The sequence below is a fragment of the Spermophilus citellus genome (assembly GCF_964194105.1).
Source record: "Spermophilus citellus genome assembly, chromosome: 9".
In the NCBI taxonomy this organism is placed as follows: Eukaryota; Metazoa; Chordata; class Mammalia; order Rodentia; family Sciuridae; genus Spermophilus; species Spermophilus citellus.
Window position 1 is genome coordinate 132557784 of NC_138191.1, and position 27447 is coordinate 132585230.

The window sequence follows — 27447 nt, forward strand, 5'->3', positions numbered from 1 at the left end:
TGTTATATTATCAGTGACTATATAAACTTATAGACACAGAGGAAGAATTTATACTATTTGGAAGAGGCAAATAAGGAATTTTTAAGAATAATCCTTCCTCTATAAAACTTTCCCTTTACTACTACATCAAGACTCCTCACCCTTATATGAGATGCTACTCTACTGCAAAGTGACATTTCTTGACAGGAAACATTAAATTTTTCTTGATCCGGAAAATTTCATCCTATCCCCTGTATTTCTTCTGTAAAATATGTGATATTTTAATAAAAACAATAAAAATGCTACTGAATTTTCATTTGCTATACTTTTAGCATAAGGCAATCATATACTACAATGACAATCATACTTTAAAGCAATTTACACTTTGAAAAATGAACTATATGTTTGTGATTCTCTAGAAGTCTGAATGGAATTTGAAATTTACAACAAATGGTAATTTTGAAATAATAATTATATTTAAAAAAACACGCTTTTTCAGGACTGGGACTACTATATACGAAGAAGGACAATTCCTAAATACATGTCTTAATATAAACATATTTTAATTAAAAAATTAACCAGAGCCTCACACATGCTAGGCAAGTGCTCTATCTAGCAAATCCTAGTCCTTGAATAAATATTTGCAAAATAAAAATATCTGTTAAAGCAATTTAAGTTTTTTTGCTGTCTTATTTTTTACCTGGGGAATGATGCCAGCCTGACTTTCTTCTTGTTTACCCATCATTGTATAAGATTTTCCAGCACCAGTCTGCCCATAGGCAAAAATACAGACATTATAACCCTCAAAGGCATGTAAGAGCATTTCCTTTCCAATGTCATTGTACACACGATTTTGAGATGCAAAACAGGGATCTTCAGGCTGTAAAGATTAAAAATAAAGAAAAATAAATGGCATTCTATTCATAATCCATATTTATTTGATTGCTTCCATAATAAATAAGTGTTTAGAATCAGAATAGAAACCCAAAACATGCCACACATTTTTAACTACCTACTACCTGAAGGTTTTGTTGTTATTCTCATTCTTCTCCTTCCCGCCCAACTAAGCTCTATTAAGAGGCATCCAGGTCAGCCATGCACAAAAACTTCAAGGTGAAATTTATCTGGCATAATTATGTTTCATTTTCCATAACCTTATACTACTCTGTTCATAAGGAACTCTAAGAAGATTTTCTTAAGTAGAAAATGGGAATAAAAGATCAAAGGTCGGGTCCACATTAAAAAAATACTTCTTTGAACTCACTTAGCTAATGAGGCTCTTTTCAATAAACATAGCTTTCACAGTGAAGAATGCTTACAATTCATTCCAGACTATTCCTTAGCAATTAGCTTTCGTTGATAGTTTTTTTTTTAAATATTTATCTATTATTTAGGTGTAGATGGACACAACACAATGCCTTTATTTTTATGTGGTGCTGAGGATCGAACCCAGGTCCCACCAGTGCTAGGGGAGTGCTCTACCGCTGAGCCACAATCCCATCCCTCGTTGACAGTTTAAAACATCTCTTACTCCTCAATGTAAAACAGGACAAACAAAAACTAAAACATACAACAGAGATGGATGGTACAAAAGCAAACTCCAGTTTAGAACAATCCCTAAAAGCCAGCAAACACTAGGGTCATACAGTGATTAAAGGTGCCATGGTGGCCCCTATTCTCCATTTTCCTAGATGTTAATGATATCTTGTTTTCCTTGTGGATTTGCAGGTTCTTTCCAAACATTCAGAACACACCGATCTACTATGATTTAAAAAAAGAAAAGAAAAAACAAGCCAGATGTGGTGGCCCACAGCTACTCTAGAGGCTGAGGTAGGAGGAGCACAAGTTGGAGGCCAGCATCAGCAACTTAGCAAGACACTGTTGCTGGGGCTGTAGGCAAAGTAGAACATTCACCTCACATGTATGAAGTACTAGGTTCAATCCTCGGCACCACATAAAAATAAAATTATGTCCAATAACAACTAAAAAAATATTTAAAAAATAAAAATAAAAAAGACTGAGGATAGGGCCGAGGATATCGCTCAGTGGTAGAGCAACCCTGGATCTATTCCCAGTAACACAAATCAAACTAACAAATGAACAACAATTTAACTGAGGTCATTCCAATCTTCCTAGATACATCTTCAAAATTTTAACTTAAAACTAGCAATACACTGGGGCTGGGGTTGTGGCTCAGCAGTAGTATGCTCCCCTAGCATGTGTGAAACCCTGGGTTCGATCCTCAGCACCACATAAAAATAAATAAATAAAATAAAGGTATTGTGTTCAACTACAAAAACTAAAAAATAAATACTAAAAAAAAAAAAAAAACGAACTGGCAATACACTAAGCAATTTGGCACTACCTAAGATCTGTAAGTACAGTAACATTCATAATGCAAATCCTAAAATACTTCTAAATAAATCCTCAAGGAATATCTAAATCAGAGTAAATTAGGTTCCATATTTAGTGTAAACTAAATGCTTATATGTATATGTGTGTGTGTGTGTGTGTGTGTATGGGGGATACATAAACTTTCCATCAAATAAAATACTTTGTTTTATTCTTTAGATAATATTCACTATATCAAAAAAATGTAGCCATGGCTGAGCATAGGGCACATGCCTGTAATCACAGCAGCTCAGAAGACTGAGGCAGGAGGATTGAGAGTTCAAAGCCAACTTCAGCTAAAATGAGACACTAAGCAACTCAGTGAGACCCTGTCTCAAAATACAAAACAGGACTAGGGATGTCGCACTCAGTGGTTGAGTGCCCCTGAGGTCAATTCCAGTACCACCACCACCACCCCCAGAAAAAGTCATGCTTGACCACACTTACAAACCAAGAATAAGACCAGCTCCAGCAGGGAAAATACTAACATGAAAGTAAAGAGGAAGAAAGAAACTCACCGAGGTGTGAGACCAATAGGAGTAGTCGAAGCTGAAGGACTTTGGTGCTTCCTTTGGGTTCTTTGGGTTAATAATACCTAGAGGATGAAAATGTTTCCATTAAGTCTCTCAGTAACAAGTTCATTAATTCAAAATGATATTATACGGTATGTTCAAAAATATCTAAATCAGTATATTCATAGCAATGAATCTCAATAGGGCAATCAAAACATAAAAGTATCATGGTTTTGTTTTTGTTTTTTTTTTTAGTTGTAGTTGGGTATAATATCTTTATTTTATTTATTTAATTTTTATGTGGTGCTGAGGATCTCCAACCCAGGGCCTTGCATATGCAAGGTAAGTACTCTACCACTGAGCCACAACCCCAGCCCTCAAAAGTATTTTGAAGACATAATTTACATATGGAACTTCAAAAAACTCAGGCCAACAACAGTTAAGTGGGTGTTGACCAGTATTTAGAACAGAGGCAAATATACAGTGAGTTCTCAGAAAATATTCTGTGATTGAATGTTTATCATCCTCCCTAGGAAAGTAGCAGTCAAAATTTAGAAATGAATCATGTTAGAAGTTCAAGGTACCTCATAAAGTTTGAAATATGTCAACAAATCAGAAATAATTAGAAAAATATTGCATTAATCCAACCACAATTTGTAACCAACTCTTTTTACAGATCTTAGTATCTACTTCAGAAAAGCATTTGAAAATGAAGCATTCATAGTTGAAATCCTTGGTTGACAATAATGAATATGTAAGTTATTACATATGAAGTATGCACATATATGTGTTTATACAGTGGAATTGCAGACTACTAAATTTTCTGTAGAATGTTAAGTTACTTTTTGACTTAAAAGCATGAAGTCACTGCCCATATTAAAAGTGATTTGTCATTTAATCCACCCTAAACTTCAGGGGCTGACTCTGAAGCTTAATATCTTCCTTTTTCATACACACAAAGCTTCTAGCTCCTCATATTTCACATGAAACAGAATCCTTGTAACATGTGGTCATGAAATCTGGAAGACTGGACATCTCAACAAATCTGCTTCTCTAAAACAGGGCCACATCCTAGACTATCAGTGAGATCAGGATTAAAAAATAAATCTGTCTCAGGCAGCTGCTGCTCAGGACACAAATAGCAACAGTTGCTATGGTGCTTAGCTCCCTCTCTTGCTCTCGATTGCTCGCTCGCTCGCTCGCTCTCTCTCTCTCTCTCTCTCTCTGGATTCCACTGGGTACAGCCACACACTTACGTTCCAACCTCAAATGCTGACAGACTATTAATAAGGCTCACACTGCACATAATCATGTGACAAGGGGACACAGTTCTAGAAAGAACATCTCTCAAAACACAAATGGTAATCTAAGCAAGGAAGTGTACTTCTTTTAAAAATATTTAATTTTTAGTTGTAGTTGGACACAATTCCTTTATTCCATTCATTTATTTTTATGTGGTGCTAAGGATCAAACCCAGGGCCCTGAGTATGCTAGGCGAGTGCTCTACCACTGAGCCACAACCCCAACCCCAAGGAAATGTACTTCTAACCAAAAGGTACTATATACAAGATTTAAATAACTGCCAACATATAAAGAGCAGTTACTCAGAGGCAGAAGTATTTTTTGTTTATCTCTTTAATTCTCCCAACTGCTCAAGAGGCAAATGTTTTCGCATTCTCATTGTATAGGTGAAACAGGCTCCAGAGCTCACACTTTTAGCCAAATACCATCATTTAAATGCCTACTCTTTATGTCTGTGAGCGAATGCCAAGACAAAGGTCAGTAAGGCATTTTGTGCATATGCATAATTATACCATTTCAAAATTAAACCACCACCATTATTTAAAACCCCCTATCCATTTAAAACTGGGAATTACAAGGATCATATACCATACAAACTCTACCAACAAAATGGAAATTAGCATCCCACTGCATGATCCAGATTCTGGATTTCAGTGACTTGGCAATAAGAACTCCATTAAAGCCAGGTAGGGTGGCACACACCTGTAATCCCCATGGCCCAAGAGGCTGAGGCAGGAGGTCCACAAGTTCAAAGCCAGCCATAGCAACTTAGCAAGACCCTCTCTCAAAATTTAAAAAAAAATAAAATAAAAAACAGGCTGGGGATGTGGCTCAGTGGTTAAGCACCCCTGGTTTCAATCCCCTATGCAAAAAAAAAAAAAAAGATGAAATGCAGGGTACTCCCTCTGAAGTATCTTTACCACTCTAAAACAAAACATTTCCAATCTCTGCAAATTTTTTTAAAGTCACATTTCATACATTCTTTTAGCTACCAACTTTTGAGAAAGAACCAATTCTCACATCCTATCCCATCGTTGTCTTTTTTCTAGAAAAGAAAAAGAAAAGTACACCAACGAGTTAATTTTTTCAAGCTACCTATGATCCTTCCGTCCTTCTCAGGATTCCCTTCTCCCAGATCTGTAAAAATTCTGATACCAGTTATTTTTCCTTATTTATATCTTCAAAACCAATCTACAATGGACTGTGGTTGTGGCTCAGTGGAGAGCATTTGCCTAGCAAGCGTGAGGCATTGGGTTTGGTCCTTAGCACCACATAAAAATAAATAAAGGTGGGCTGGGGATGTGGCTCAAGCGGTAGCACGCCACCTGGCATGCATGCGGCCCAGGTTCAATCCTCAGCACCACATACAAACAATGATGTTGTGTCCGCCGAAAACTAAAAAAAAAAAAAAAAATATTAAAAAAATTTTCTCTGTCTCTCTCTCTCTCTTAAAAATAAATAAATAAAGGTATTGTGCCCATCTAAAAATATTTTTTTAAAAATCTATACCTACCAACAATGAACACCTTTTAACATAAATATACAGTTTTTTAAAGAAAAGTTCTTTAAGGTCTAGGGTTGTGGCTCAAGCAGTAGAGCACTTGCCTAGTACTTATGATGCCCTTGATTTGATCCTCAGCACTACATAAAAATAAATAAATTAAATAAAGGTATTTTTTTAAAAAAAGCTCTTTATAGGACTGAGGATGGAGCTTTGTGGTAGAGTATTTTCATGGCAAGTGCAAGGCCCTGGGTCCCATCCCCAGAAACGCAAAGAAAAAAAAAAGCCTCTTTATATTTGACAAACAACATTAAATTTACCCACAATATTTAAAAAGAATTCAATTTCCAAATGAGAAATGTAAGACATTTTAGAACAATATAGAAATTCAATATCGCTATTACCTCTTTCAGAAGGCACTGGTGATTTCTACATCTTAAAATCAGTACCTGTAGAGGTATTTTATTCTTTATAATTATATATACATCATATAATTATAAAGAATAAAATAACTTGAATACATTTTTCCTAATAAAAAATTTTAAACAACAGAACTTGGAAACGAAAAAAATTTTTACAGGGATAAAATCTCAATAACAGCATTTACACTCATTAAACCCTCTAAAAAAAAGCCCTTAAAGGCCACGGTTATTTCCATGGACAATAAGTTAGTGTTTTTAAATATGCCAAACAATTTTTCTTTTTCTTCCCCACCGACCAGTACTGAGGATTGAACCTAGGGGCTCTTTACCTGAGCTACATCCCCAGCCCTTTTCATTTTTTATTTTGAGACAGGGTCTTGCTAAGTTGCCCAGGCTAGCTACAAACTTGTGATCCTCCTGCCTCAGATTTTAGAATAGCTAGAAACACAGGTGTACGCCATCATACCCAGCAGTATTTTTCTTTCTGAATTAATAATGGTTGAAGTCTACCTCCCTATCTCTAGCCCAATAAAGAAATTGGAAGATTCTGACCTAAAAGGGAAGGGGAAGGCCTGGGGTTGTGGCTCAGCGGTGGAGCGCTCACCTAGCATGTGCAGGGTGCTGGGTTTAATCCTCAGCACCACATAAAAAATAAATAAATAAAATAAAGGTATTGTGTCTGACTACAACTAAAGGAAAATATTTTTTAAAAAAGGAAGAGGAGCAGTTCAAGAGGCTGAGGCAAAAAAAAAAGCACAGGTTTGAAGCCAGACTCAACAACTTAGCGAGGCTCTAAGCTAACTTAGACCTTGCCTCAAAATTAAAATAAAAAGGGCTGGGGATTTTTGGCTTGGTAATTAAGTGCCACTGGATTCAATCCCTAGTATGCAAAACAAAAAACAACAAAAGGGTGGAGGATGACAGTATTATTCTATCTTGTAATAGAACACTCAATTTGGAATAAAGGACCGCTGGGGATGTGGCTCAAGCGGTAGCGCGCTCGCCTGGCACGCATGCGGCCCGGGTTCGATCCTCAGCACCACATACCAACAAAGATGGTGTGTCCGCTGAAAACTAAAAAATAAATATTAAAAAAAAATGGGTCTGGAATAAAGGACCAACATCAGTGCCTACATATTAGTACATCATTTAATATAAGTTTATAAAGAAATATTATACTTAGATTTTTGTGTGTGAGACTCTGGGTATTACAGTGCCCATCTTCTGCTTCCTGGCTGCCATGATGTTCTACCTCATCACAAGCCCAACCACAGACTGAAACCATGAACCAAAATAAATCCTTCCTCCCTTTCAGTCGATTTTATCTAAACTTTTGTCACAGTCACAAAAAGCTAATGAACACAACCACACTGTAAATGATGAGAGATGTTAACTCATCAAATTAAGAAGCCAAATCCAGTGAAGGCTTATGACCAAGGCAAGGATCTTTAGTTTTACTCTAAAAATAATAAGAAGCTAATGAAGAATTTTAAGCAGAGGGGCAGCATATTTGATTTATACCTCTAAAATATGTCTGGCTACTACATGGGGACATGGATAGAAAGCAGAGACAAGAAGCTATTGTAATACTGATTTGGGGTTAAAGTAAAAATGGTAAAAAGTGATTGAGGATATATTATGAAGGCAAAGACAATAGGACTTACTGATGGAATCTGTGAGAAAAAGGGAAAAGGCAAGAATGACTATTTTTTTTTTTTAATTTTTTTTTTTTAATATTTATTTATTTTTTAGTTCTCGGCGGACACAACATCTTTGTTGGTATGTGGTGCTGAGGATCGAACCCGGGCCGCACGCACGCCAGGCGAGCGCGCTACCACTTGAGCCACATCCCCAGCCCAAGAATGACTATTTTTGATCTGTGCAACTAAAAGAAGGTAATGAAAGAGCAGCCACTTTGGTTGGGTGAGAAAGGGGGAAACCACAGTTCTGTTTAGGACATGTTGGGTTTGAGACACTTCTTAAGACTTTCAAGTAGAGTTAAGCTGGCATTGGGTGGACAACTCTAGGAAGAGTCCTACAGAAAGATCCAGGCAGAAGAAATTAACCTGGGAGTCATTGTTCCAATGGCATTTAAAGGCTTGGGACTGGATGAAATCACCTGCAGGGTCTGTCTTCTCTGGAGACAGAGAAATAAGGACAAAGGACTGTTTGGGTGAAGAAGAACTGAGAGTGGCCTAGAGGAAGGCAATAGGGAGGGCACGGGGTATGGCAGCCAGGATATGAAAGTGATTCAGGAGGCAGGCAAGCTATGTTTCCTACCATTACTACAATGATCTTCATTAAAACCAACTTCAGGACTCCCCAGGGAATGAGTCTTTGCTCAGACTGTCTCGTGATTTTCCAATCCCTTGCTCTGCTAACCTGCTCCTTTGGGCCCTGGATCCAGTAACCATCCAAATCTTGTCTGCTTTTTTTTTTTTTTTTTAATATTTATTTTTTAGTTCTCGTCGGATACAACATCTTTGTTGGTATGTGGTGCCGAGGATCGAACTCAGGCCGCACGCATGCCAGGCGAGCGCGCTACCGCTTGAGCCACATCCCCAGCCCAAATTTTATTTATTTTTTAGTTTTTTCGGTGGACACAACATCTTTGTTTGTATGTGGTGCTGAGGATCAAACCCGGGCCGCACGCATGCCAGGTGAGCGCGCTACCACCTGAGCCACATCTCCAGCCCATCTTGTCTGCTTTCAAAGCTGTTTTCTTGAGTCTTCCTTCATGAATCTGAAAGGCAGCCACAACATGTAAGACCTGAATGTTTTCCCCTCAAGTCCAAAAGGATGACCCCCCATTCCTCCTCTCCATAGAACCCTCATACCTTCATTCTGTCTTCAAATTTTGTCCTCATACTATAGCCAACACTGGTTACCTCAGGAAAGCCAAGGACACTCAGGATAGTGTCCTTACTATCAAGGCTGTCTTTACCCTTATCCATGAGAAACATCTTCAAAAATGTTACTTATGAACCTCAGCTGACCACGTTCTCTTTCTTGGAGCCACTCCAAGTCAAAATTACTAGCCATATAAAGTCTGTTAAATGCCTCCATTTAACCCTTTTTTCTCCTTGTCTTTTTTCCAATTTCATTATCTTGCCATCTTTATGCAGAAATGATGTTTTCATCACTGAGCCCTAGAAAATAAGGCAGTCAAAACAACATTTGTACTTAAAAGCCTTTTTATCCTGCAGGATAAATGTGTTTATCTAATATCTCAAAGTCTCTAATGTAGTAATTATACTGTTGCTAGCGAACTAGTAAGATTTTGTCTGTGGCTATAATTAACATATCAATATAGCAACACTGTAACTTTATATTAACTTTTCTCACAAAGCATGCTCCCGGCTTGTTAAAAATTCCAGTGGTATCTTCAGTACAACCATCCTCTTCCAAAATCCTCAAATAACAAAAATTAAGAAAAATAGTATACAGGCTGGGGCTGTAGCCCAGTGGTAGAGCACTTGCCTAGAACGTGTGAGGCCCTGGGTTCGATTCTCAGCACCGAGTATAAATAAATAAAATAAGTCTATTGACAACTAAAAAAAAAACTAAAAGGAAAAAAATTTTTTTTAAATGGTATACAATTAGGGCTGAGGTTATAGCTCGGTAGAAGAGCACTTGCACAGCATGTATGAGGCACTGGGTTCGATCCTCAGCACCACATAAAAAAATAAATAAATAAAATAAATGGGGGGGCTGGGGTTTTGGCTCAGTGGTAGAGTGCTCGCCTCACACGTGCAAGGCCCTGGGTTCGATCCTCAGCACCACATAAAAATAAATAAAATAAGCACATTATGTCCATCTACAACTAAAATATATATACAAAAAAAGGGTATATAATTAAAAAATACTGTGTGTGCCAATTATATTTTAAAACCATAAAATCAAAACCCATAGACAGCCCCTTCCCCTTCTCACAGCAATATATTCTGGAAATAAGGTAAAATGTTTACACAAAACATATTGTCATAAAGCAAAAGACCTATCATAAAGCTCCTTCATCATTTTAAAATAACAAACTTAGATTCTAATCTTACAAAACAGGCATAAATATACCATATGTGTTCATCATAATCTCAATCCCAGAGTTCTAGAAAATAAATATATATCCAGATGCAACGGCACACACCTGTAATCCCAGAAACTTGGGAGGCTGAGGCAGGAGGATCACAAGCTCAAAGCCAGCCTCAGCAAAGTAGCAAGGCCCTAAAGCAACTTGGTCAAACTGTCTCAAGGGGCTGGTATACAATTAGGGCTGTTGTACGTAGCTCAGTGGTAAGCTCTTGCCTAGCACATCTTAGACACTGGGTTCACTCCTCAGCACCACATAAAAGTAAATAAAATAAAGGTATTGTGTCCATCTACAACTAAAAAAAAAGAAAAAACTTTTAAGTCTCAAAATGCTGGGCATGGTGGCACATACATGTATCCCAGCGGATCAGGAGGCTGAGGCAGGAGGAACCCAAGTTCAAAGCCAGCCTCAGCAAAAGCAAGGCACTAAGCAAGACCCTGTCTCTAAATAAAATATGAAATAGGGCTGGGAATGTGGCTGAGTTCCCCCGAGTTCAATCCCTGATATTCACCCCCCAAAAAAGTCTCAAAGTAAAAATTTTAAAAATGGCGAGGAAGGCTAGGGATCTAGCTAAGTGCCCCTAGGTTTAATCCCTGGCACCAAATAAATAAATAAATAAATATGCAACATGAGAAAAAAAAACCTGCAATTCCTTAGTGCCATTATGTGATCACTATTACATAAAATAAACTAGTTATAATATTCTTGAAACTCTTACATAACAGTTCTGCTCTTCCTAAACAAATTTAATAATTTTAAAGAGAGACAATCTGAAAGGCTTGGAGCCCAATGAATCCAAGTGACCTAAAGACTTCTATACTGGTAATTATGATCCCCTCCCTTTTTTCATGACTTTCCTCTTTCAAAAAGAGACACCAAGATAAATATTAACCTAACAGTAAAATTCAAATTAGACAAAGACATTCAGGATTGCTGCACAGAAAAGTGGAAAAACTATCTTAAGAGGTGACAGAAGGGGCTGGGGCTGGGGCTCAGTGGTAGAGCATTCGCCTAGCATGTGCAAGGCCCTGGGTTCGATCCTCAGCACCACATAATAATAAAAAAAACAAACTGCATTAAAAAAAAAAAGAGGTGACAGAAGAAAAAAGTGAGGAGCAGGCAGCCAAGTACATTTTCTGGTTCTCCCGATTCCCAGATTTGTGAGAGCCCAGGCAAGTGGGCTAGCACCCCCAGGCCTCAGTGCCACCTTCTGTGAATATAGGAAGATTAAAGTACCATTATTGTGAGGGTGCCTAAGTGTGCCTGGCACAGCTTAAATGTTTGTTGTTGTTAGCTACTAATCATGGTATTTTTCCTCAACAAAAGGCAATTTATTTATTTATTTATTTATTTATTTATTTATTTTAGAGAGAGAGAGAATTTTTTTAATATTTATTTTTTAGTTATCGGTGGACACAACATCTTTGTTGGTATGTGGTGCTGAGGATCGAACCCGGGACGCACGCATGCCAGGCGAGCGTGCTACCGCTTGGGCCACATCCCCAGCCCAACAAAAGGCAATTTAAAAAGTAAAGGTTTTTGTTTTTCCTTTCACCCATTTTGCCTCCTCAAGTTTATTCACAGTGAAAGGAACTCTGGTATCAGACCAGAACAATGTCTGGGGAAACAATACATGTAGTTAAATCATTTCCTCATTGTGCAGCTTCTGCTAATTCTGGCCCTTCGGTTCCCTGTTCTCCAAAACAAAGGCCTCTCAGACATTTCCTACCTTTCCCCTCCCACCCCTCCTTTTTTTTTTAAGGTTTTTTTGGTTTTTTTAAAAGAGAGAGTGAGAGAGGAGAGAGAGTGAGAGAATTTTTAATATTTATTTTTTATTTATTGGCAGACACAACATCTTTGTTTTGTATGTGGTGCTGAGGATTGAACCCGGGCCGCACACATGCCAGGCGAGCGCGCTACCGCTTGAGCCACATCCCCAGCCCCCCACCCCTCCTTAATTTGGATGCCCATCCTCAGTGCGTTACCAACAGTCATCACACTACTTCCATTACTATGTATATCTAAGACAAGTCTAAAAACTCTGAAAGTTTGGTGGCCTGTATGCTAAACATCAAAAACCTAATTTCCCATAGACATTTGAAAATATAATTTCATATTTCTTATTCCTACCACTTGTAAGACTTCATCCAACAATTAAAAATAGTCTTAGCCTATTATAATACCCATTCCTTGAAAGAGCAAAAATTAAATCTATGAATGCCCACTGTGCCTAACAGGACTAGAAGTAGTGGTTCCTTTAAAACTAACCACTCTCCAGACTATTGGCTCCCATTACAAGACTTCACATTTCACTGGGCAACTACCAAAAGCAATCAGCACCATGTTACTGGCATGAACTTTTAAAAATGAACTCCAAAGCATCTCTTGAGAGTTGCAAAGAAGGAAGGACAGGAGGAAGGAAGGAAGGAAAGGGATGAACCAACCTCTGGACATGAGAAACCAACAAAAGCACATATAAAAGCAACATAAAGTTCAGTTTGGATATTCATCAAAGCGACCTCAAATGACTAGAGAGTAAGATGAAAAGCAACAAAGAAAGAAGACTAGATTTCCTATTAAAAAAATTTTCCCATTGTCTCTCTTAGATGATTTGATGTGACAACAATTTATTTAAGTAGTTAAGGAAGTTTAAATTATATAATATGATAAAAAGCAATTCCAACTACACAACAAAAAAAAAGCCCCCTCCAACTTTGTGATGGCTTCAATAATTTTTGCCCTTATATTTTCTCACTGAAAGTAATTTAGTGACGAATTAAAGTTAATGACAAAATATTTTAAAATACCATATTATTTCATTTGATCCTTACAATAACCATGCAACACCTTTTTGTGTGCGTGTGTGTGCTGGAAATTGAACCCAGTTTGTTGCACCTGCTAAACATGCACTCTAATGCTGAACTACACACCCTAACCTAACATCTCCATTTAATAAGAATTTAAAGCTCTAGTACCTGAAAATACATGATGAATTAAATAAAATATGGGTATACCCCAGCCCTGAAATCTTATTTTTAAGCATATTTAAGAAAAGGGGGGGCTAGGCTGTAGCTTAGTGGCAGAGTGCTTATCTAGCATGTGTGGAGCACTGGACTAGATCCTCAGCACCTCATATAAATAAATAAATAAATAAATAGAATTATTATTTTTAAAAGGGGTGGGCTAGGAAGTATAGATCAGGGGTAGAGCGTCCCTGGGTTTAATAGCCAGTGCCAAAAAAGAAAAAGTTATGGAGATGTTACATGAATTAGAAGGAACTCTACCAAAAAAAAAGAGACCATATTATAGAATTTTATATAGTCACTAAGTCATGTAGAAAAATAGTTATACTGAAAACAGCAGATGAGAAAAAGCAAGCTAAAAAGTAGTGTGAGTGTGTGTGTGTGTGTGTGTGCGCGCGCGCACATGTGCGCGCGCACAAAAAATTTAATATGTGTACAGGTACAAGAAAGGAAAAGAGCAGCATACACATCGAGATGTTAACAGTAACTGTCTCTGAGTGGTAAGATTAGAAATGATTTTTCTTTATTTCTTTTTTATTTTCCAATTTTTCAATTACTTTTGTTTTCAGAACAAAAGACTTTAACAAGGTATTTTTACATTCTAGAGCTAATAGGTTTATCTCATTAATGGATATACTAAATATGTCAGTAAAGTGTTCTAAAACAAGGGACAAAGACAGGTAGAACCTGCGCTATGAGAGCTAACAAATTATCTACCTTTTGTATTTTTTTTTAGTTAACAGTGTTAAGCTGTGATACTGATGGAGTAAAGTTGACACTAGGTAAAACACCAGAAGACAACTCCTTGACAAGAGTTAGAGAAGCAGTCAATGTCTTGGAAGAACAGTAATATGCTATTATTTGCTACAAAAGAAAAAAAAAATTGGCATTCCTCAAACAAAAGTTTCCTGAGACTCTAAGCCTCATTTTGATCTATTTTAAAAACATTTTTAAAAATATTGTTCAAAGCCAGGCACGGTGGAGCACACCTATAATTCCTGCAGCTGGCTCTGCAGGCTGAGACAGGAAGGTTGCGAGTTCAAAGCCAGCCTCAGCAACAGCAAGGTGCTAAGCAACTTAGTGAGACCCTTCTCTAAATAAAACACAAAAGGAGGATGTGGCTCAGTGGTCAAGTGCCCCTGAGTTCAATCCCCAGTAGCAAAAAAAAAAAAAAAAAGTTCAGTAGATATTTGAAAGAAGTTGTTACTAATTCGAAGAAAAATTATATATAGCAAATGATAAGAGAAAGGTAAAGCAAATTCAATTTACTGAACACTTATTTTAGGAAGGTAAAAGAGATATCAAACACAACCTCAGAACTATTTCTTTTCCCCTTCAGGCTGCTGTCTTTCTTTTTTTCAAGTGAAAACTGCTTATCAGCACTTAGTCCAAGAGGACATGACTGAAGTACTGCAGAGAAGAGGAGGACCCTGATAGCCAGATTAAAGAGCTGTTAAATAAGAAATAAGCATGCTACTTATTCTAATTTGCTGGAAAACAGATAAATACCCAAGATAATTACAGAATAATACTTTTCCCTGAACAATAACTCCCAGTATTTTCCTAATGTAAAGAAAACAATGACAAGTCACAGAGAGCAATTACTGCTGCAAAACCATACTTAAGTCAAAAGAATCCTCTTTTGTTCACTGAAGCAACCAAAACAGCAATCCTCAGTTGCTCCCAAGGCAATGCTATAAATACAAATTCTACAGCAAGAACTTGAGAAAAACTGCAAGATATGCCAAGAAAAAAATGATTTCAACACCAATTTGCCATTAAATTGTATTCATATAACCAATCAACATTTTATTGACAAATGTCAAAGTTATCTTCATTTCCAAAATCAAGAAGATCAGAAGCAGATAAATTTAGAAGATATGCATATAACATACCAAAACAATTTTCCTTTTACTACAAACAAAATGCCTTTCTATGATATATCTAAGTAATCAAATGCAATAGTGTTTTTAAATGTATACAAAAAAATACATCCGATATCTACAAATGGCACAATCTAATATCCTCTTTAAGACCATAAACTTTATCTAAGCAGAATAAACAACATTATAAATATAGAGATACATTTCAGAATGTCAACTTAGCAATCCGCCACATGAGAAGTCATGAACTACTAAATAAAACTGTGTTGGATGTAGAAGAAAACAAAGTATGTGTTGAATTATGAGGGAAGGGAAGGGAAGTGGTAATTTAAAAACTGAAAGGGGGCAGAAGGATCAGTGTGACAATAGTCCCCAGCCAAATCAGTGGCCAAAAGACATGTCTGACAAAGAAAGGTAGCCTCAAGGATCATGTCTTCCCCAACTCTGACACTGCAGAGGAAATGTGCTATTAATTACAGTCAATATCCCTGAAGGAAAAGAAAGCCATCGATAATCAGGCCCAGGTCCTAGACTTTCCCCTTTGTTGACCTGTTTTAACTACTTTTAACCAACTCCAGTTGAGTAAATGTAGCATCATTTCAGAGGCACCTTTATTTTTACTCACCATCTCCACACACACACACACACACACACACACACACTCCCTTGTTGCTATAGCTGCAAGTCCTAACCACAAGAAAAGTGTTGCATTTCAGAATTTTTAAAAAGTTTACTGCCACTGGTAGCCAATCTGATTTCGATACAGTTTACTAAACTCTCTCCCTATGCCCTATAAACCTCTTCTTTTAAAAAAAAAAAATCTTTATTTCATTTTTATGTGGTGCTGAGGATCAAACCTAGTGCCTCACATGTGCTAGGTGAGCGCTGTACCTCTGAGCCACAACCCCAGCCCCTATAAACCTCTTTATATTCTTGTTGCTTACCTTCTTTTATTCCAGTAAATGAGAATCATTTAATCAATGAACATTTGACTATAAAAGTAAAGATTCCAGTATGAAGGTTCCTCAAAAGACTAGGAATGGAACCACCAATGTGATCCAATTATGCTACTCCATGTTTATAGCAGCAAAATTCACAAGAGCCAAACTGTGGAACCAACCAGCCTAGGTGTTCATCAGTGGATGAACAGATAAAGAAAATGTGGTACATATACCCAAAGAAGATTAATTCAGCCATAAAGAAGTCAAATAAGGGCTGGGGTTGTGGCTCAGAGGTAGAGTGCTCGTCTAGCATGTGTGAGGCCCTGGGTTCGATCCTCAGTACCACATAAAAATAAATAAATAAAATAAAGGTATTGTGTCCAACTACAACTAAAAAAATAAATATTTTAAAAAAAGAAGTCAAATGAAATTATGTCATTTGCAAGAAAATGAATAAAACATGAGAATACTACTAAGCAAAATAAGCCAAACTCCCAAAAGTCAAGGGTCAAATATTTTCTCTCATAGGTGGAAGCTAGATAAGAAAAAGGAGAATAAAGGTATGGGGATGGAGGGAATATTTTGAAAACAGAAGAGAGATCAGTAGAGTAGAGGGAAGGGTCCAGGGGAGGGATGAGGAGAGCAAAATACTGGGAAATAACATTGGTCAAATTATGCTGTTACATTGTGTACCTGTAAGTAACAATGAATCCAATCACTACATAAAATTATAATTCACCAATTTAAAAAGTGGAAAAAACATACAAAAAATTAAAGATTCCCCACTTTAGAAAGGAAAAGAGCAAACACCTGGCTACAAGGTTTTGAAATGAGCATACTATAAGCAAGGACTTGCATGCCTTGTATATGATATGCCCTATTCCCTACTATGAGCAGGTATATGTATACAACGTCTTTATTTGCAAGATTAACTAAGATTGCCAGGTGTGGTGGCCTAAATCCTAGCTACTGGGGAGGCTGAAAGAGGAAGACTGAAAGTTCAAGGCCAGGCTAAGCAACTTAGGGAGACCCTGTCTCAAAATAAAATAAAAAGGGCTTGCCAGGCATGGCAGAGTATGTCTGTAATTCCAGCTACTCAGGAGGTTGAGGCAAGAGGATTCCAAAGTATAGGTCAGTCCTGGCAATTTAGTAAGCCCCTATCTTAAAAAAAAAAAAAAAAAAACCTAAAAAAGGCAGGGGATATAGCTCAGTGGAAGACCCTGGGCAAAGGAAGAATAAAACAAAATACTGCAACTCAATCACCCAATGGAGTATATATCTCACATCGTAAGTGAAACACCAGCTTATATATACCTCCTGTTTCTCTCAATTTATGAAGGTTCACTATCTCCAGATTTACACATAAAACTTATTCATAAACGTGAGCAGTTAAATCATTAACTCCCCCATTTTCCTTTTTACAAATTAACTTTTTTTTTAAGAGTGAGAGAGGAGAGAGAGAGAGAGAGAGAGAGAGAGAGAGAGAGAGAATTTTTAATATTTATTTTTTAGTTCTCGGCGGACACAACATCTTTGTTGGTATGTGGTGCTGAGGATTGAACCCGGGCCGCACGCATGCCAGGCGAGCGCGCTACCGCTTGAGCCACATCCCCAGCTCCCTTTTTACAAATTAGACAATTAAAAAATGCCTCCTGCCGTATAACCAATGTGATCCTGCAATCTGTACACGTGGAAAAATAAGACTACGTACCCCATTTGAATCAAATGTATGATGTCAAGATCATTGTAATGTCTTAAGAAACTAATAACAAAATTTAAAAATAAATAAATAAATAAAAAATGCCTCCTAAGTGGGAGAAACTTGGAATATAATGATATCATTGAACAAGGACATTTGTATGCACTCAGGACTCTAAAATGTCAAGGCAGTAATATTTATCTAGGCCATGGAAAATATTTCCTTCAAAATCAGAAAGTGCTTAAGTAAAATGGCTGCTACTCAGTTTTCAGATTTTGCATTCCCTAAAGCACTCTTTATACTTTTCTACTTTTTCATGAAAGATCTGATAGCAGGAATATTCCACTGCATTCCACGTGCAATCAGCTATAATCCCTGTGAGCAGCAATACAGGCCAGTTTGCCAGCACAGCAGCCTTTTAATGAAGCTAACACACATGGCTACAGCATACTCATTTCATCTCATTTCTGCAAGAATGCATGCACTCTCCCCATCTAAACCCACCGCTTAGTCATTAATATTCCAAACATCCACTACACTGGTATATTAGGTTAAATCCTATTCATTCCTCAAGGTTCAGTTTAACCACTATTTTTCATCAACAACTCCTTGCATTTACTCTTTTCCAAACTCACACTTCTACTTTTTTTTTTTTTTTGAGAGAAGAGAGAGAGAGTTTTTTTTTTTTTTTTTTTTTTTTTTTTTTTTTAGTGAGAGAGAGAGAGAGAGAGAGAGAGAGAGAGAGAGAGAGAATTTTTAATATTTATTTTTTAGTTCTCGGCGGACATAACATCTTTGTTGGTATGTGGTGCTGAGGATCGAACCCGGGCCGCACGCATGCCAGGCGAGCGCGCTACCGCTTGAGCCACTTCCCCAGCCCCCACACTTCTACTTTTTAAAAACACTTTTTTAATGGCAATTATCATTTGATCACTTTCATTCTATATTAGTTATTTGTGTATATCTTGGTATCTCCTATCACAAACTTTAAGGACGCCATAAAAAGGACAGGGTCCAATGATACATTAGTCTCTCCAACTACTATAGAATCATTTTACAGCAGACTCTCAAAAAGGTAAAAGGGAAAGAAAGGAAGGGCAAGGCAGAGCAGAGCCATTAGTCCAGTTTTGAACAATATATGTTAAAAGAAATTATTAGCAGTTCAGCATGTGCTTGAGGTGGTCCAGAGATGGGTTTTCACATACTAGTATAGGACTAGTATATTTCACATACTAGTATTCTCTAACTGAATATTTACTTTGTGTTCAAAATGAACCCCATTATTATGTATAAATATAATGCAATAATTTTAAAAGATTGGGAACCCAGACATTTCATCTATAATATTTAAGATATATCAAGGGCTGGGGATGTGGCTCAAGCGGTAGCTCGCTTGCCTGGCATGCGTGCGGCCCAGGTTCGATCCTCAGCACCACATACAAACAAAGATGTTGTGTCTGCAGAGAACTAAAAAATAAATATTAAAAAAATTATCTCTCTCTCTCTTTAAAAAAAAAAAAGATATATCAATATTTTTAATAATTCTGGAGATTTTTGTGGTAGATAAGCCAAAATGGGTGAGTAGAATTTATATCCCAACCAATTCTAAAATTTTATGGACCTATTCTCAAAAGATTTTCAACTAAAAATCTTATTTCCTTCTTCAATTTGCTTTCGACACAAATTAAAACATCTGAAATTCTTCCAGACTGAATATCACATTTGGATGATTTCACTTTATCCTCTAAACTGACTTCATTTTTTTTTTCAGAGAGAGAGAGAGAATTTAATATTTATTTTTTCGATTTCGGCAAACACAACATCTTTGTTTGTATGTGGTGCTGAGGATCGAACCCAGGCCGCACGCATGCCAGGCGAGCGTGCTACCGCTTGAGCCACATCCCCAGCCCCTGACTTCATTTTTAATACAATTAAAATAATAAAGTCAAATAGTGAGTTGCCTAGCCTAGATAGGAGACCTAACTCCTTCTTGATTAGCCATCAACAATCTCTTAGGGCTGGGGATGTGGGTCAATCATGGAGTACTTGCCTTGCATGTTTGAAACCCTGAGCTCAATCCCCAGTACCAAAAATATAATCATAATCATAATCTCTTAGTGAGGTTTCTTTTTTTCTCCCAGTACTGGGGATTAAATCCAGAATTTCATGCATGCTAGGCAAGCTACATCCCCGGTCCATTTTAGTGAGTTTTAATCCATACTAGCAAAATCAGAAAACAAGCAGACCCACATTTATTTATCTACAGAAAAACTTTACAAGAGTTTAAAGATGGTTTGTCTTCACCAAAACTCTGACTGAAGCCTGAGTCCCCAATGTAACAAGATTGAGAGGCAGGAGGCACATGCTTGTAATCCCAGTGACTTGGGAGGCTGAGGCAGGAGGATCACAGCTTCAAGGCCAGGCTCAGTAACTCACCGAGGCCCTAAACAACTTAGCAAGACCTTGTCTCAAAATAAAAAACAAAAAGGGCTGGGGATGTGGGTGGGTTAAGCACCACTCCTGGGGTCAATCTCTGGTACCACAGGGGTGGGGGTTAATTAGTACAACTCCACCCTCATGAAGCAATTGATGTAGTTCTGTGAGAGTCAGTCAGTCAGTTACCACAGGAATGGGTTGCTATAAAGCAGCCTGGCCCTTCCCTTACTCCTTCACACACATCTGCTTGCCTTCTACTTTTCCTCCATTATTGAAGCAGCATGAGACCAACTCAAGAAGTCAAGCAAGTGCCAGTACCATGCTCTTGAACTTCAAGATTGTGAGTCAAAATAAACCTCTTTCCTTTATAAATTACCCAGACATTTTCTGTCTTAGTCCAGAAAATGGACTAAGACAAGCTTTTAATTGTACTATGACCAATAGTTTATTGTTCTAGATAGTCAATAGATTACTTTTGACACTTTTTGTAGTACTTAGCATACCATAAGACATGTAGTACACACTTGCTAATAAATAAAACCTTTTATTAATTATATGGATAGTCTTTCATGCTAAAATCAAAGAAACAACTTTTACAAATTATAAACATGGATTATATTATTCAAATACTTAAAACATGTAAGGCAGCAGGACACAGAGGTACACACTGTATTCCCAATTACTCAGAAGGTTAAGGCAGGAGGATTACAAGTTTCAGGCCAGCCTCAGTAATTAAGGAAAACCCTTAATTGTCTCAAAAAAAAAAAAAAATTAAAAGGATGGGGATAAATTTCAGTGATACAGCATCCCTGGATTCAATCCCCAGTACCACCAAAAAAAGAAAACAAAATACAGAGCAGCTACTGCTTAATCTATTTATAAAAGTAAATTTAAATTGTCTCTGGAAGGAAATCTAATATAAGTTGCTTATGAGGAAAAGAACTGGTTGACTATGTGACAGGATAAGTCTTTGTGCCAAGCGTGGTGGCAAATTTCTGTGATCCCAACCTCTCAGGAGGCTGAGGCCAGCCTAGACAATTTATAAAGACCCTGTTCCAAATTTTAAAAAATTAGCCAGTCACAGTGGCCCACGCCTGTAATCCCAGCAGCTGGAAAGGCTGAGACAAAAGGATTGCAAGTTCAAAGCTGGCCTTAGCAGCCACGAAGCACTAAGCAACTCAAAGAGACCCAGTCTCTAAATAAAAAATATAAAATAGGGCTGGGGATTTGGCTCAGTGGTTGGGTGCCCCTGGATTCAATCCTCACTACATTAAAAAGAAAGGATTATTCAAGTGTAATTTATATTCCATAAAGTTAACCTATTTAAAGTACACATTCAAGGAGAGGTGGGAAAGGGTTATGAGGATAGGAAAGACGACTAAATGAGATGGACATCATTACCCTAGGTACATATATGATTGCATGAATGGGGCGTCTCTACACCGTGTACAACCAGAGAATTGAAATGTTACACTCCATTTGTGTATGATTAATTGAAATTTATTCTGCTGTCATGTACAACTAAGTAGAACAAATTTTAAAAAATAAATGAATAAAGTATACATTCAATGTTGACTTCTGTGTGTCTCTTTGACAATTATTCACAAAATATAATTCACAGAACCATTGGCACAATTGACAAAGTTAACATATAAGGGTATAGCTTTTGAGACACCTATCTTTTTTATGTGTTACCAGAGATTAAATCCAGAAGCACCCTGACACTGAGCTGCATCTCGACCCCCTTTTATTTTTTATTTATTTTTAAAAAATATTTAGTTAAAATAGAAATTATTATTGCTGTGTGTATATACGTGACTACAAGACCAATGTGAATCTGCAACCTGTACACTCAGAAAAATGAGAAAATATATCCCATCTGATTCAAATGTATGATATGTCAATATCATTGTACTGTCATGTGCAACTAATTAAAACAAATTTAAAATTATAAAAAAAAATATTTAGTTTAGTTATAGTTGGACACAATATCTTTATTTATTTTTATGTGGTGCTGAGGACTGAACCCAGGGCCTTGCCCATATTAGGTAAGTGCTCTACTGCTGAGCCCCAACCCCAGCCCCTTTATTTTTTGAGGGAGGTTCTCACTAAATTGTCCAGGCTGGCCTACAACTTGTAATCTTCCTGTTTCAGCCTCCTGCAACCCTGGGATAATAGGCAAAATCAGAAAACAAGCAGACCCACATTTATTTCTCTACAGAAAAACTTTTTACAAGAGTTTAAAGATGGTTTGTCCTCACCAAAACTCTGACTGAAGCCTGAGTCCCCAATGTAACAATATTGAGAGGCAGGAGGCACATGCTTGTAATCCCAGTGACTTGGGAGGCTGAGGCAGGAGGATCACAGCTTCAAGGCCAGGCTCAGAAACTTACCAAGGCCCTTAGCAAGACCTTGTCTCAAAATAAAAAACAAAAAAGGATGGCAATGTGTCACCATACCTGGCTAGACTACTATTTTTGAATCTTTTCTTTTTCTCTTTCTTTCTTTCTTTTTCTGAGATAGGGTCTTGTTATGTTGCCCAGCCGGCCTTGAACTCCTGGACACAAGCAATCCTCCTGCATCAGCTTCCTGAGCAGCTGGGACTATAAGTACACACCACCGCACCCATGACTTGAATCTTTATTTAAAAACCAGTTTGAAACTTGGAATGGAACCATCACTTGATCCAGTCATCCCACTCCTAGGTTTATACCCATAGGACTTCCAATCAGCATACTACAGTGACACAGCCACATCAATGTTTATAGCAGCTCAATTCACAATAGTCAAATTATGGAATTAACCTAGATGCCCTTCAATAGATGAATGGATTAAAAAACTGTAGTATATACATGCAATGGAACATTACTCAGCCTTAAAGAAGAATGAAATTAGCCAGTAAATGGATGGAAATGGAGAACATTATGCTAAGCAAAATAAGCCAATCCCAAAGAACCAAAGGCCAAATGTTTTCTCTGATATGCAGAAGCCAATGGGGGGGGGGTGTCGTCAAATTAGGGGGGGATATTGGAGTAGGAATGATAGTAAAATGAATCAAACATTATTACCCTATACATATATAATTACATGACCTGTTTAACTCTACATCATGTACAATCGGACAAATGAAAAGTTATACTGCATTTATCAATGAAATACTTTAAGTTCTATATTAACTATCCTGAAATGTGGACTGCAATATCTAGCTGGCTTTTATGGAACAAATATTGACCACCAGCAGACAGATGAGGTCAAAATGGTTACTTTAGAATTTTGTCTGAAAGATCAATGATTCTTCTTTATTGCAAAAATTATAGATTTGAAGATAGAAGAGCCTGCCTGTATTTTAAATAATAATTTGCCCACAGAACCAAGTCACATTACATTCTTTCTTTCTTTTTTTTATATGTAATTCTTTTTTTTTAATATTTATTTATTTATTTATAGGCAGACACAACATCTTTGTTGGTATGTGGTGTTGAGGATCGAACCGGGGCCGCACGCATGCCAGGCGAGCGCGCTAACGCTTGAGCCACATCCCCAGCCCTCTTTTTTTTTTTTTTTTGGTAGCGGGGATTAAACCCAGGACTGCTTTACCACTGAGCCATATCCCCAGCCCACCTGCCCCCTTTTTAAAAATTTCTTTATAAATAAATGTTTGCGGAAATAAATATGTTTAACCTTATTTAAACGTTACTGAAGAAGGCCAAGCACAGTGGCATATGCCCATGACCCAGCGACTCTGGAGGCTGAAGCAGGAGTATTGCAAGTTTGAAGCCAATCTCAGAAACTTTTTTTTTTTTGTTACCAGAGACTAAACTCGGGGCACTCAACCACTGAGCCACATCCCCAGCCCTTTTTTATATTTTATTTAGAGAAAGGGTCTCACTGAGTTGCTTAGATCCTTGATAAGTTGCTGGGGATGGCTTTGAATTCATGATCCTCTGGCCTAAGCCTCTCTAGCTGCTGAGATTACAGGCATGTGTCACCACGCCTATTTAGGAAGATAAATTTTAAGACCATCTTGGCAAGTTCAAATGCTATTTAAAATAGAGAAAGAAGGGCTGGGGATGTGGCTCAAGCAATAGTGCGCTCGCCTGGCATGCATGCGGCCCGGGTTCGATCCTCAGCACCACATACAAACAAAGATGTTGTGTCCGCCGAGAACTGAAAAATAAATATTAAAAAATTCTCTCTCGGGCTGGGGATGTGGCTCAAGTGGTAGCGCGCTTGCCTGGCATGCGTGCGGCCCGGGTTCGATCCTTAGCACCACATACCAACAAAGATGTTGTGTCCGCCGAGAACTAAAAAATAAATATTAAAAATTCTCTCTCTCTCTCTCTCTCTCTCTCTCTCTCCTCTCTCACTCTCTCTTTAAAAAAAAAATTCTCTCTCTCTCTTTCTCTCTCTCTCTCTCTCTCTCTCTCTCTCTCTCGGGACTTTCATAGCTATTTTATGTCATGATTTAATAAAATCACTGCTTACATCTTTACTGTCATTAAGATGTCAACTACTTAGAAGGCATTAATAATAGCTAAATCAGTTCATTTATTCATGGTTTCCAATTATAAAGAGCAAAATACACTGTCCACATTTAAGTACTGCAGCAAATATCTCAGAGGAGGAAGCAATGAATGGATCATTCAGAATGGCAAAGTTCAAAGTGTCAACATACAAATGTTCATTTATTCTGATTACAGAAAGAAGGGCCGGGAGGGAGGTGAAGAAGGTGAGATACAGAACTGATAAAAAAGAATATCCACTCACTGGTCGAGTTGCCTTGCATCTGAATGATGCACTTGGACTCCTTGCTGGTCTCTCGAGAATTGAAGGGCCTCACACGGACAGCAACCTTCACTGAGGCTCCCGACATTCTGATGGCCTTTGTAATGTATATGCAGTCCAGAAATAAAGTATCAAATCTTCTTTAAGTTATGTTCAAGTTTCCTTTAAAAAGAAAAAGGTTCCATACAAGATAGTCAAAATTAAAGGAAACACAAGCAAACTGAAGCCTAAGAGTTCTACTTGTTTTCATTTCTAGAAATCTCATTCCCTTTCTCCCCGACAAGTCATATAGCTAGTAGTAAATTATCAAATATTGAAGAAAGAAATTTGGTTTCCTACTCTATTATCTCCTTCTCATATCTAAAAAAAAAAAAAAGTCCCTAAACTTTTAAAACTCTAAAAAAAAAAAAAAAAAACAGGCATCTATCTTGCTTTCTGTATTTCTGGATCAATCTTCAAAGGTAAATGAAAAATTTACAATGTTTATTTGTTAAAAGAGTTCCTTGAACAGCTAACTTCCCATCTGCAAACCCCTATTTCCTTTCTTTAAAGAAATGTATTGAATTTTATACTTTTAATTACAGTTTGAACCATTTGGTTATACCATGTGTAATTAAACAGCAAAGGACAGAGATAAGTTTGTGCTGGCTCCTTTAATTACCCCTATGTAGTGATTAACTTGGAAGTTCCTTGGCATGCATCCCATTTGACCCGCAGGAGCACTCTACACAATAAGCAGAGAAGATTCCCACAGACTCAGGTCCTACACTTCAGAGGTGCCAGGGACTCATGGCAGAATGTAGTGAAATCACTACATTTCACTACTAAAAGAAGCCAGAAAAAAAAAATGTTAATATTTTCTGAGGAATAATTCCCATCCCAACAGAACAACATCAACACTCTTCAGTGAAAAAAAAAAAAAAAGTATGTAATCTCCACAAGAAGCAACCTCTCTCTCTCTCTAGTCAGGAAGAAGTCTACACTCTATTCATTACTCTATTAATATTCATGAATAAAATGAAAAGGGAAAAGTTAAAAAAGAAAAGTATTTATGAGTCCAATTATCAGGGAACCCAACCAGTATTTAAATCTGACCAATTTTTTTCCACATAATTAAACAGTTTAGAAATACTAACCTTCAGTGGCACAACACTACCAATGTTTTCCCCAGGAAAAGGCAAAAAATAAAACCCCAAGTCACTCTCTACCTCAGTGCACTAATTCTCCTAGCAGTCGTATCAATGTCCATCTCTCAGGCCATACCAAAGTATTCAGAGATCTCCTGACCTATGTGCTAGCAGTTAGAACAGTACCTGTTTGAAGAGCTCAGTGTCTGTTGAACAAATAAATTAATGAACTGGATTACCGAGCTGTGGGAATCATCTGTTTGAGTCTTTGCCTATTTGCTGATTTTTGGTTTTGCTTTAAATGATCACAATATTTTTAATACTAATATTTTTATATATATGTTGCAATGTTTTTTCCAATCTGTTTTTCATTTCACTTTATATGGAACTAATAGTACTTTATTTAATATATCAAATATTTTTGTGATTGCATTTATCAAATTAAAACTTTGGGGGGCTGGGGATGTGGCTCAAGCGGTAGCGCGCTCGCCTGGCATGCGTGCGGCCCGGGTTCGATCCTCAGCACCACATACCAACAAAGATGTTGTGTCCGCCGAGAACTAAAAAATAAATATTAAAAATTCTCTCTCTCTCTCTCTCTCTCTCTCTCTCTCTCTCTCTCTCCTCTCTCACTCTCTCTTTAAAAAAAAATGAAAACTTTGGGAATTATTATACCCTCCAATTGATATAGCATATCTTGTATTCACCAGTTAAGTACCATGCCAAAAAGATGATGCATTCTGATAAAGCATGATATCAAACACATTTCAACTTCCTAGAGTTCCCTTTAATATATAACCATCATCTCAACTTTCATCATGTCCATATCTTCTTTCCCAAACTAATGATTTTTCAATCTTCCCATTTCTGCCAACATCATTCTCCCAGGCCCCATTATTTAAGTTCTGGGGTCATCTTTGTTTTCTTCTCTTAGAATCCTTGTATTAGTATTGACATTATTCATGACAAACCATAGGAAAACTTTTCAGACAGAAATTTGCATTGTTCTGGTCCCTCCTACCTCTTCTCCTCATTGCCTTCCCCTAATCCATGGACTCACTACCACATGCCTAGAATACTTGAAACCGATGAACTCTTCTTTGAATTTTAGTCTTTGACTCAATAGAATCAAACAGAGTTGCACAAAACAAAATCACACAGCAGTCTTTTGAAAAGCAAATGAGCCTAGACTCCCCCCTCCACTAATTAAAAGGGGAAAAACTAGATTTAAAAAGATGCTACTGCTTAATCTATTTATAAAAGTAAACACAAATTGTCTCTGGAAGCAAATCTAATACAAGTCGCTTATCTAATACAACACTTTAAAGATAGAATCCTGACATTAGGGTTTTTGCTTTG

General features: G+C 37.3%; 1 protein-coding gene across 9 annotated transcripts in view; it reads right to left on the minus strand.

Annotated features, from left to right (window-relative positions):
* KIF1B (kinesin family member 1B) overlaps window positions 1–27447 on the minus strand; it is a 150091-nt gene that overhangs the window by 104456 nt on the left and 18188 nt on the right. For all 9 annotated transcript variants that reach the window (XM_081305730.1, XM_081305728.1, XM_081305729.1 and 6 more), the window contains exons 2-4: window positions 24944–25123; window positions 2889–2965; window positions 680–859 (exon numbers count right to left, since the gene is read on the minus strand). In XM_081305730.1, coding sequence (XP_081161856.1) covers window positions 680–859; window positions 2889–2965; window positions 24944–25049 — 363 coding nt within the window. In that variant the 5' untranslated portion in view covers window positions 25050–25123. The remainder of the gene's footprint in view (window positions 1–679; window positions 860–2888; window positions 2966–24943; window positions 25124–27447) is intronic.